The sequence below is a fragment of the Thunnus albacares genome, chromosome 4 (genome assembly GCF_914725855.1).
Source record: "Thunnus albacares chromosome 4, fThuAlb1.1, whole genome shotgun sequence".
Classification (NCBI taxonomy): domain Eukaryota; kingdom Metazoa; phylum Chordata; class Actinopteri; order Scombriformes; family Scombridae; genus Thunnus; species Thunnus albacares.
This window is the reverse complement of record NC_058109.1, coordinates 35,658,612-35,671,630: the sequence shown is the minus strand read 5'-3', so window position 1 is coordinate 35,671,630 and position 13,019 is coordinate 35,658,612. Positions and strand designations below refer to the sequence as shown.

The 13,019-nt window shown below is 39.3% G+C and overlaps 1 protein-coding gene across 1 annotated transcript in view; it reads left to right on the top strand.

The window, feature by feature from the left end:
• Positions 1–13,019, top strand: part of LOC122981010 (receptor-type tyrosine-protein phosphatase gamma-like) — a 489,168-nt gene that overhangs the window by 457,947 nt on the left and 18,202 nt on the right. The window contains exons 15-20 of the mRNA XM_044349485.1: positions 2,890–2,981; positions 6,202–6,298; positions 7,933–8,015; positions 8,244–8,378; positions 9,348–9,482; positions 10,573–10,748. Coding sequence (XP_044205420.1) covers positions 2,890–2,981; positions 6,202–6,298; positions 7,933–8,015; positions 8,244–8,378; positions 9,348–9,482; positions 10,573–10,748 — 718 coding nt within the window. The remainder of the gene's footprint in view (positions 1–2,889; positions 2,982–6,201; positions 6,299–7,932; positions 8,016–8,243; positions 8,379–9,347; positions 9,483–10,572; positions 10,749–13,019) is intronic.

The window sequence follows — 13,019 nt, the reverse complement described above, 5'->3', positions numbered from 1 at the left end:
ACACACAGACAAACAAAGCCAGATCAATACTCTATATTATATTTTATATATACATACTTTAATACTCAAATTCTGCCTGTCCATGTCACCTCTCCTCTCTCTCCTCATTTACTGTTGCCTCTCCACTGCACCTGTTGAATAAATGCAAAAATACTCCCTAAAAGTCACACTGAAACTTGACCTGGGAGTTTGTCAGTATATATGCTCTTTTATTCACTGTAAGATTCATTTTAAAAATCGACAATGAGATTTATTTATTCCTCCTTAAAGCATAACATGAGCAAAAATAGCATTTTTAAGTTTTATCATACTTAGTTTTCATAAAAGCTTTAGTGATATACAAATCCATAGAGTCTTATATATTGAAACATCACCTTGTTTTAGAGAAGACCCCGATCTGTCTGAAACCAAACAGAATAAAAATGTGAAAATGAGAATGTCCTTATAAAAATGAAGCGTAAGTGTCTACTCTCTAAACACTTCAGGTGGCCACAAACCTGAATTATCAAAGCAAATGTTGTTGAACGTAGCTGCTCAGTTGAAATGATGACGCATCTGCTGGTACAGAATATGTTTCACCTCAAGTGAAAATGTGTGTTTAAGGAGTCAGATGAAAGGGCTCTGGAGGACATTTGTTTGGACATCATTCTGTCGAAATTTTCTAAGCAAACATCCACACTGTCAGTTGGGGTGCACGTCTGTTTGTAGCCACGAGAACAACTAAAAGAACTCTCCAGCAGTCCAAATTAATTTCACTTCAGTCATGCACTGTTCAAACCCTGTTGAAGAGCCAACCATTTTTGTGTTGATGATATACTGTGCTATAAATAAGGCATGTAGGACACTTTATTGAGGTTATTAGGTTTACTGAAGGTTTTTATTTAGGAAAAGAAAGGTGTCCATAGCCTTATTAAGACTCTGCTGCTTTCTTAATATAGTCTAAGCGCCTTGGACATTACAACAGATCTATTAGTGATTGTACTCTACAGTCTGAAAAATATGTAAAAACAATAAAAACAGATTGGATCAGTTCTCCATATAGCTAATTGGCTTTTCCAGACATCTCCTCTCAACACTCAGCCGCCTGCTGTGTTTACTGACACAACTAATTTTGACATATTTGCATACATAAATGAGCATCTCGAAGGACACAAAGTGAGAGAGAGAAAGCGAGTGTATGCTCTTGTTAATATTTGATGAAGACTAAACTGAAAGGAGCTGTGAGAGAGTTTTAGCTCTTGTGTAATGTTTTTGCATCCTTTTCACTGAACAGGCCCTGATCATCTGGGTCGAGTTCAGCTCTTTATGCTGTCAGCGTTTGACTGCTACTTTGCAACTGTTTGTATATAAGTGTTTGCCATCAGATGAAACATGCACTGCAATCCTGTGTCGTCCAGCTAAAAGCTCCCACGAGTGACAAACCATCACAGCAACAGGAAAATGACTTAAACAAGCTTCCTTGGATGTTTTTAATTGCTTGCTCCTCTGCAGTAAAGCAGTGGAACTGAAACTTTACTGAGCTTGCATTATTCTTGGCAGAGGCCATTCTAGGGAATTAATTTAGTCAAAGCACCACACAGTATCATGAGTACATACATTTATAGCATACATCCTGGCATTTTGAGTCACTGATTTCTATCAATCTATTTCTATATCTATGTTGGCTGTACAATACGTAAATAACGATGAGAATGAAAGTTGAGTGTTGACCTCACATGATCTGCATCAGCAAATGGAGTTGCCCAGTTGTCATGGAATTGTAAATGTTTCCTTTTTTCTGAACTTTAAGGACTTTTCACCCATGTTGCTTTAGACTGAAAGTTCATTCTACTAAATGGACCTCATGGTGAGATTTTTTTCCTCAACTGCTGTTTCCAAGGTCAATAATGAACTTTCAATCTCAGCTCAGAAAAATGGACATCTGAGCACCAACAGTGCAATTCCATGACAAGCGGGCAGCTCATTTTGCTGAGAAAAGATCATGTGATACGACTGAAAGCTCCAGAACAGCTGCTAAACGGCCCTTGTGGTGAGATTGTTTTTAATGGACAAACTTGTTTTCTCCCTCAGTCACACATCAACATCCCAACCCTTCTTACATCTGATGTACTCGCTGGGCAGTCACTGGTCAATGCTTTCAGTTATCAAACTGGAACAATGTGACTATGTTATATAGCGCCAAATCACAACAAAAGTCATCTCAGGCCACTAAATCACATCATAGTTCAGACTGATCTGCCATACCTGACATGATCAACCATTTCTCTGCTCTTTCCCAGAGTCTTGAAAACTGAACTTGTGACTTGTAAGCTTAAACTGGAATCATGTTTTTCCGAAGATACACGTAAACATCCCTGCAAATCTATGCAGAGAAGGGTGTTATGGGTAGCTGTAGGTCGCAGAGGCTCACAGAAGCACCAAAGTGCACGCCTTCCAAATATCAACAACACTTAGCGTAGACCTGCACATCAAGCAAGTTGGTTGCAGGATTCAATAGCTGTGAGGAGGTGGGTCCACAACGGAGATGAAAACAAATGTATATGTGTTACATACAAGTATAATAGAAAAGACCCCCTTGCATGTGTGCCTACGTGCAGCCCGGAGAACCATAATTCCACCTTTACTTGGCGAGGTTTACTTCAAATGCTCATATTGCTGTAACCCTAGACTCTTCTGTAAGGGATGAATAGATCTGACAAAACAATGGAAATGGTCTGGCACAGCCTCGCTCATGAGTCACTGCTTGAGCTTTACTTATCAATGGCAGGTACCATGTATGTGTCGTCCACAAATATAGTCAGATTTGGGAATAGTCCAGTATCAGCAGTTGGGAGGGAACGTTACTTTTCCTCTAAGGCTGGTTTAACTGGTCTCTTCTCTCCCCTGCAGATGACATGGAAGCCATTCCCTTCAAGCAGTTCATCAAACACGTCTCTGAACTCTACTCAAATAACCAACATGGGTTCTCTGAAGATTTTGAGGTAAGCAGTAAAATGTTACTCTGTCAAATGTCAAACCAAACAATACTGGAATTAACCATACTTCACTTTGTCATTTTTTTCCAGTGTGAAGCTACTTAACACTTAAAACAGAGCTGCAATTAGTTAGTTTGCATCTGGCATTTCTTGTAATCTACCACTTGACATCACCTAGTACCAGCCAATAACTGATACAGTAGACAGCACCTGCTCTTTCACTACATTTTGGAAGCAACACCTGCACATGACCATGCCTGCCATCAGATACTGAGGGTCAGGTGCAGATAAACTAATGAAAGAATGTATAAGAGCAGGTGTACAAAGATCTTGGCACAGTCCATTGTGTCAATTAAAAGAGGAGAAGTGGCCATTGTCTTTATTCCCACTGTATTTCTACAGTTTAAGATCTAACCAGTATGTTATTCACAGTACATCAATATGTATGCAGAAAACTCTTATTTAGCTATATGGCTTATCTCATTTTTCAGAAGTGTTCCTCATATGTATATAATCCTGCAGTGGAAGAAAATATGGGCTCTCTACTGTCGAAATACACTCCCACACCAAATAAATATTGAACTCAGAGATAGTAAGAGATAATGAAGACAAAAAAGGCTACATACTGAATGATTATGGTTATCTCAGAGAAAACGAGAGGGACATTTCAGCGATGGGCAATTTAGTTTAGTTATAACCCTTGCATGCATCATTACACCAGCCAAAGCTCTCTCCGTGATTGTGGGCTGTGAAAATTCTTGCTGTGTCCCTTTTCTCTCTTCTTTTGCTTTGTTTCCAGCTTTTCCTCCAGGCTCTCTACATTCCTAGTTCATACTCTTTCTAGAAAGTGGCTGGACCCCCTGAATGAGTTACTTAATTGGAAAAACAGAGCCCTTCACACACCACATAGCACAATGAGTCCCTTCCCCCCCTCTGCCCTGGTTTAGGCTTGATGGACACTGGAAGTGCTTTAGGAAGGGAGCTCTCTCTCAAATGAAATTATCCCCCCTGCTACATCCTCACTATCCCGGCTGCCCCAATTTTTCCTCCTGTGACAGAGGAACTCCCGGAGGCTGAAGGCATCAATCATCATGATTTAGTCCCATCTACATATGTCATCATTGTTACCCAACTAAATAATCAAAAGTAGCAGTAAATACTTGAGAGTTTGAGGAAAATACTTCATACATATAGCATTATACATGCTGTACAATTAATCCTCCCTTCATGAAGGTTATAATGTTCAGAGAAGTGTGTTAAAGAGGTGTACCTTCATTGATGCGGTAAGGTGAATAAATGAGTGGAGAATCATAACAAATGAAGATGCTTCTATAGAGGTTGGGGGCATGTTAATGGGGAATATGGAGACATCCTCCTCAGTGAGAGGGGAAAAAGTAGATCCAGATCACATGTTAAAGCTGTAAACAGGTCTATGCAGTTTTTTTTCTTTCGTTTGACACCCATCTGTACATGTGTTTGCTCTCATACCATATACAAGCACTGTCAAATGTACATTCCAGCCTGTTTGGAGCAGGGTCATGAAGCTAGGTTGCATCACTATGTTGTCTTGAAAGGGCAGTACATGACAGTATATGTACCTTACTGAATTTCAGTACACATTGACTCTCTCGTGTTCTAAGATAGCACCAGAAATGGAACCTGTTTATGGTGTGTGTGTGTGTGTGTGTGTGTGTGTGTGTGTGTGTGTGTGTGTGTGTGTGTGTGTCTCTGTGTGTGTGTCTGTGTCTGTGTGCATGCAAATATCAGTGCTTGTGTGTTCTTGCATGTGTTCAAATGTTTGCACATATGTGTGAATATACGTGCCAGTTCATGCACCATCTGCTGATCATATCACCTGTCTGTGTGACATCATCTCCAGTCCTATCCTGTCTCTTCCCATCATACCTACAACCTGATCCACTCACACATATTCACGTGAATCACTACATCCAAAATAAATCCCAATCCCAATTAGAATGACGAATCCATGTTTAATAGTGCTAAAACAAGGCGATCAGCCTGTAAAGTCCCAGAGGAAATGAGACCGAAGGGTCAGAGCCAAATCCAGCGCCTGCGTTCCCTGTTGGCCATGCTGAGCTAGCAGCCAACAGCTGTTTGCTTGGCAGGAACTCGACATTAAACACTGACATATATTCACAGGCTGCTAAACCCGGCATTGCTCTATGTCATTTTTAGGACTGTAAGCGACAGCCATGAGGCAGTATCCACGTAGGAGAATAATTATGGAAAAAATAGAGGAAGTAAACAAGAAAAGATCTCCAGGGTGAATCCTGTAATTGATTTTCAGTCTAAATTCACTGTAGCTGTTTCTTTCCAGCATGTTGTACTATGCCCTCAAGTCAAGAAAATAAATTAAGGGATGTAGCTTATTTAAGCACAAGCTATGAAGAGAGGAACACTTGCTGTACTAAAAGAGAAAGGGAGAGAATGAGAGGGTGAGGAAGTTGGAATCAGCCTGAACAGGTAGAACAAGGAGAGCAGCTTTTGTGCAAGAGAAGTAGACCATTTCAAAGCTATGACAGCAATGTCTGGTGGATGTGAGACACCCAAAAATACATTATCCATCAACAACAAAATACCTTTTTAATAAATTATGAGAAGTAATATGTAGGCTACATTTGGACAGTAAGAAATGCAAATCCTTCAGAAGACCTACTGAATTACAAGTGTTTTGCTTTTGAAATCTAAAGCACAGGCACCAGCCCCTACAGGCTGCAATGTTTATTACACCCCGCTGTACAAAACTGGCAATTAAGTTCTTTTGGTTAGTTAAATCAAAGTGGTTGATCCTCTGCAGAGCATGAATGTGTCTACTGAAAATGCAATTTTTTTTTTCTGCAATTAGATTGAGCTCTCATGTGTGCTAAGTTGGCATTTAGTCTTGAGGGTGATGTCACAGCAAAGCCAAAATGGAAAGAGTTTGTCCTCCAGGGAGAATGAATGTGTAAAGTAAATTTGAAAGCAATCTGCCCATACATAGAGGTAGAAATTTTAATGTGATTGAGGTACTATATAAAAGTTCAGGATGTTGCCAAAACATAAGGATTCCATGGGAACCGTTAATATCCAAACTAAATATCATGAAAATCAAGTCATTTTTGAGATCTTGCCACAACACAACAACAGTGTTCCTGATTTGTGACTTGTGTGTGTGTGTGTGTGTGTGTGTGTGTGTGTGTGTGTGTGTGTGTGTGTCCTTCCCCAGGAGGTTCAACGCTGCACTGCAGATATGAAGATCACATCGGAGCACTCCAACCACCCTGACAACAAGCACAAGAACAGATACATCAACATAGTGGCTTGTGAGTGAACAAAAGCAGGACTATACACTCAGAAATACACATAACAGGTTAACAGGTCAGCAATATAGCTATGGGCTAGATCTTGCCTTGCATCAAAAGTAATCAATAAAATCTTAAAATCAATTCGCAATCTAACCAGTAACCAGTGCAGATGTGCTGAGATTGGGGTAATATTGTCTCTATGTTTGGTGCCAGTTAAAATCCTTGCTGGGGCATTTTGAACAAGCTAGAGACGTGAGAGTGATTTTTGACTGAGGCAGACGTACAAAGAGTAGCAATCATCATCATTTCAAACATGTCACAGCTCTGACAGGGACTCAACTCTTACTGTTCTTTCCTAACTTTCAGCTGGTTTACCCTAAACCTGATAAATTATCAATATATCCTGCACTGAAATTATGTTCAGAGTGATTTCATCCAACTGGACACTCTTGTAGCAACCAATGCTAATTGTGTACTCTGTATTTTGAGTAATTGTGGTTGAAACACAAATTATTCCAAAATGTGTTCCTGTTACAAGTTTAATCATTTGGATTTATTTTGATGATTTAAACCAGCCAATAGATAAGGCTCATTGTTTTCAGTTTTATTGATTTTACTGAAAAACACCTGGATATTTAAAAGGAGCAGATTGCTCCTTATTTTGGTGTTAAAAGTTTCTTTCCATGGTAGTTTCCTGTAAAGGAGGTTTACATGAGCAAGGACAGCTCAGAAAATGCTACCAGGAATAGCATGTGAAGAGCAAAAAGAAAATTAAAAAAAAAAAAAGTCATAGCATCACAAAATTCCAAAGTGCTCTTTCTCTCTGGGGAGCATAAATGTACTCAGCAAATGTCACAGTAACTAGCCATGCAAGATCCTAGTGGGGCAGGTGGAAATGATGGTGTATGGATGGTTCTAGAGGAAAGGCAACTGTATTACCAAAAAATCAGTAGGGTTCCTCTGCTGGGAATCATGAATATCAACAGCAAATCAGTTACCTTGCTGATGATTCGTCCAAATTGTTGTGCAAAAAGGAAAAGTTATGTAATTACCCATAAAATAGATAATTCCCTGGTAGGTGTGAATTTCCTCTGTAGATTTTGAGAAATGTATTAGTGGTAGTTTGGCCCTAATAGTGGCACAAGAGGAAAGGTCATGGTGTCATAAATCAATATATAATATATATAATCATACCATTTATCACTGAACATTTGGTTAGCATTGGCCAGATATTTCTATGATACCAACATCACTGTCCTTGGGCTTTAGCAGAGTACTAGCAGAGCAAAAATTTCCCACAAATATCACACACGTTTGGTGCCTGACTCCATCAATCTTTAATAAATATTTCACATGTCTCATACAGCCATTGGCTGTGGATTACTGGCTGGAAGTAGCTTAGTCTTGTGTTTATTGGAGTGCATGCTGGAAGCAAAGGGCAGGTGCCATGCTGTTTAGCTATCAGTAAAAGGCCACACAACCCAGTTTGACCATTGTTTCAAAGACAAAGGTTAATGTGCTTACTGTTTGGAAGCAGGTGTCTTGGCATGGCACCAAACTAACAACATTACATGGACAGCATTGTGTTAGGGTTAGTGCCTTCAGTCACACAAACACACTCAATGCTTTACTGCTCTGTGTTTCCTCCTCAGATGACCACAGCAGGGTGAAGCTGAGGCCGCTGGCTGCCAAGGACTCCAAACACACCGACTACATCAACGCAAACTATGTGGATGTGAGTGCTTCCACTGGGACATCTCAATTACAGATCTGAGTCTGTGTGTGGGCTTGATAAGAGGAATCATTTTAGAGATGATGACTGCAAGAACAAAATAAAGAATCCAGAGATATGTCTTTATATAATATAATTAATGATTAGAAGGATTGTTGTCGTTTGCTAATATGCATTCTGTATGCCACATATTGCCAAACTAGTGCTCTGTCTCTTTCATTCATCCATTAGGGTTATAATAAGCCTAAAGCTTACATCGCAGCCCAGGGACCTCTCAAGTCCACCTTCGAGGATTTCTGGAGGATGGTGTGGGAGCAGAATACAGGCATCATCGTGATGATCACCAACTTAGTGGAGAAAGGCCGGGTATGTGCTATAACAAAGATGTTGACAGTCAGCCCTTTGGATGTATAAAACAAGGTTCATATATGTCTGGCAACCTATAACTGTACATTACAATTTATGAATGTGTGGCATAAAGAATTAGGCCTCCGCACATTTTCATTTTCATAAAACACTTTAGTGTAGTTTTTGCACCTGTAGCATCCTGTTGTTAAAGCTAAATTTGCAGGTTAACGGAAGGATGCTCCTTTCTAGGGATGCTGGGAACTTTATCCCAAATAGACAGCCTGACAGAGGGCATGATCCTCTTGAAAGCATCCGTTCCAGCTGATAGTCCTTACTGTTGTAGTTTTGGCTAATGTACAGTATATAGTTTAGGGTAACATAACATTGTGATTTAGGTCCAGCCTGAAAGTGTAAAGCAGTAATTAGGATATCTAAACTTGGCCAAAATGAATAAAATACCCCTTTAAGGTCTGCTTTGGCATCAAGGTGTCATTCACAAGTATTAATACACCTAGTGTAAATAAGACCATTATGGTGTTTTTTTATGTTGAGAATGGCTTCTCAATGGGCAGTACGGGCATCCAGCATGGTCATCTGCTGTTATATCACATGCAGTCAAGAGTTCAACGCATTTTGTGTGTGTGAATTGTATTGTGATGTTTACTGTTGTACTGTGAAGAGCCTTTTTCTGAGAGGCCTGGGTTTCTGTACTTCTAGAAATGAATGTATTTTATTCACTTAATCACACCTCACAACTGTGCCTTTCAGGAGGTTTATAATTCTGCACTAAATTTCAACTGTCACAAAAACAGTACACATACAGTATTTGGTCTCTTTCATGGGAAAAGTGATACATTGAGTAAAATGTTTCCAGGCTCAACATAGTACCTTAAAACTCATTCTTAAAGCCATAACAACTTTATGTGCAGCACAATTTGTTGAACAGTGTAGTGATTTGATTCATGTGTGTGTGTGCTTGTTGTACAGAGAAAATGTGACCAGTACTGGCCAACAGAGAACAGTGAAGAGTATGGCAACATGGTCGTCACACTGAAAAGCACTAAAGTTCATGCCTGCTACACTGTTCGCCATTTCACACTGCGCAACACTAAAGTCAAAAAGGTGAGAATGGATGAGAAGAAGCTGAATTTCTTCTTGTCTGGACAGGAAGGAGTTCTAGTTTCAATGTTTGATGCTTAACTCAGGAAGTGATGTTATGCTTTCTAATCAGCAGTTTTCTATTTCTTAATATTATTTATGTATATAACGCCAAATCACAACAGAAGTTATCTCAGGGCACTTTTCACACAGAGCAGGTCTAGACTGTTGTTAAAAAAATTTCTTCTTAATGACCATTAAACAATAGAGACCAGAGCCGAAGTATCAACATTTAACAGAATTTATTTTCTTGTACAAGAAGGAGCGTTTCACAATGCAACATACAGGGCTCCTAGTGGAGCGCTTATAACAGGGTTTTATACACTTTAAGTGGTTGTTACAGTTCTTTTCTTAATCTATCAAATACAGACTTATAGATAACGTCATGTCTGTTTTCACTTCTCCTGTCCAGGAGCCATCCTGCCCAACTGACCCCCAGATGACATGTCTCACCCTGTCTCCAACGAATTTTAATTTCTACATCTTCCTCTTTACAAACATAATGCTGAACTTCTTTTAACCGTAGCTGATAAGTCTGCTGATGTTGCAGACTTGCAGTACAAGACAAGAACAATTCATTATGATCTAGATAAAATAGTACCATCACTGATACACAGTGTAATCATAATTTTTATAACAACTGTACTCTTTCTAGCTGCACCTGTGGGAATCAGTTAGTTATAGCAAGGTGTATACTTACTGGATTCACATTATTATTTTTTTTTTCTCAAATCAACAGCCTCTCAGAACCCATATTCCCTTTAATCTTCTACTGTTGTGATCTGCCACTAACAATGTATAGTGTCTTGTCAGTCTTGAATTTTTGTTCCACTTCATTTAGTTTCATTAATATATTTCTGGATAAATGCAAAAACATAACCATATTTTAGAATTTAGAATGCTTTTTAACATACTCAAAGATGCTTTACACAACAAGTTGATGCTAATTGTGCATTCTTTGTCTCCCTCCTTCGATACTGCCACCACCATCTTGTCTTTCATTTATCCCCAACCCAACAAACATCTCTTCCCTTCTCTCTTTACTTCCATCCAGGGTGGGAAGGGGAACCCGAAGACGCGTGCCCAGAGTGAACGCACAGTGCTCCAGTACCATTACACCCAGTGGCCAGACATGGGTGTCCCAGAGTACACCCTGCCTGTCCTCACCTTTGTCCGCAGGTCCTCAGCCGCCCAGATGCCTGATATGGGACCCATGCTTGTCCACTGCAGGTAACGCCTGTCTGTTGCTTTCACTTCACTGTAATTCAGATCCCTGCATCAATATGGTCCCCTCTGACATGCAACTTTCACCTAAATTAATTAGACTGTTTCTTCATTAGACTACAGTATGTCTTCATTATGTGTATTTGAACTGATTTCTCTCTACATGATTAAAAGACTTACTTACAACCTTTTGAAATAACTAGGGAACCAGTCCTGGTGCCAGAGGAAAGTAACTGGCAGGGCATTTTGGTTTTCATGGAAAGGCCGAGAAATGTGAACACTTCTTGTTGATGACACCATTTAATTTGCATAATGTCATATAAAAAGGACCAGACAAATATATACTGTGTTGAACATATGATAATTTACGACTTTAGGAGGACACCTATATTCCTGTTTTCAACAGCTGCTGTCACCACAACAACCATGACACATTTCCCTCAGAGTCACCAAATAACACAGTCGGTGGTTAAACCGAAACAGGTATTTTGGGTTAACCAAGCCTCTTAGAAACAGAAAGAGACGACAGTTTTAATGCTGTTTTAATGTCTGTACATTAAAATGGCGTTGATGATGATTTCTCATGGGAGGGCCAAATTCCTGGGTGGGTGGGCCATTCTGTGTCCATTTGATTTTGTATAGATTCTCAAATATTTCAGGCGCAGAGGGGACCAGTCCTTTATTGGAAACAGGCTTACAGTATATTAAAAACAGGCATTTATTCCTAATTTCCCTACTTCATGCAAACCTCTGTGTTTACCTGTTGTTCAATATAATGTACATTTCACATCACATATCAGTCAAGACAACAATAGAGTTGTGTCATACTCACCACTCAGCTTTTCTCAGTTTCTCAGTTATAAATCACCAATTTGCCATTTTCTCAATAGCTATTAAGCTACTAACACTGACTGAACACTTCCTGTAAAGATGTTTCACATTAAAGTCTTACAGGAACTCAACTGGCATACTCTCTCTTTTTCTGTAGCTTTTTGATATAAAAAATCTGCAGGAACTTTAAAGTAGCTTAACAGCGGTTGGGAAAAAATGGTAAACAATTGAAAATGATTAGTGAATAAAAATAGTATTCATGTTAGAAAGAGAACCTGAGAGCAGCAGAGTAGTGAACATGACATAACTCTGTTGTACTGATGGAATAAGTGCTGTAGAAAAGTACACTATGGTGAATTTAGCATGTGAACTGTTATATTACAGATAATTCCCAACCCCATGTTTTTTAGCTGGCCTTTATTTGTTTGTGCTGGCCACACTGATTTGATTTCATGACTATTCATTTTATGAGGCTCTGCCATTATTTGAATATCGGATATTGTTTGAAAATTTACAGTATGTCTGTAAAGAACACAAATGTAAAAATGCTCCAGTCATATGTATTTCCACTTATCACTGATACACAGAGATGTCACATAGCTATTTGTAGCTGATAAGATAACACCCACACCTTCTGTCTTTTACACTTACAGCTACAATTACTACAACTGCAGATCTAAGCAGAAACCTGCAGTCACAGTTGCCAGCTTGTATTTAAGAGCATTTTAATGTAAGGCAGGCAGGGAAATTACTGGTTTGGTCATTGTCCACTGCCCATGGCCAATGGGGGAATGAGTATGAAGCTCTCTGCTATCATCTGCACTGTGATGGTTGATAATAACTTGTCATACTGCCTCGCTGCTGCGGCTGCTGACATACCACTCATTATTACCACTTTGTACCGGCACACATGTACAGACATCATTATGCAGGAAACAGAGCAGACAAAGGCACAATCACATTTACCTTACTGCTTTAAAACCACAGGAAACTAAACTACTGAATTAGTAAGAACAGTATTGGTGCTGATTGTATTTGTGGCCATGCAGAGACCTTTCCTAACTGTTCCTTTAATTACATCATCTGTATTTCTTGCTTCATTTTCTTTATCTGTTCTGAGTAGTTAAAATTGTTTTGTCACAGATGAGGAAAACATCCAAATATGGAATACAGTTCCTGTAGGGATATTACGTATTTAGCTTGTGAGTATGGAAGTTTATTCAAAGCACAAACAAAAAGGAAGAAGGGACACCCGCACACTGTCTTCACTTGCTCAATAAAGATCCTTTAATATATACGACGTTTCAGTCAAAGACCTTCTTCAGGTATATGCTGACAAATGGAATAAACATCTTTATATATAAAAGACAGGGTTCACAGTGACCAATTAACACAAACATTTCATGAAAAGGTCCATTTTGCTGTCAGATAGAGTTTGCATGTAAT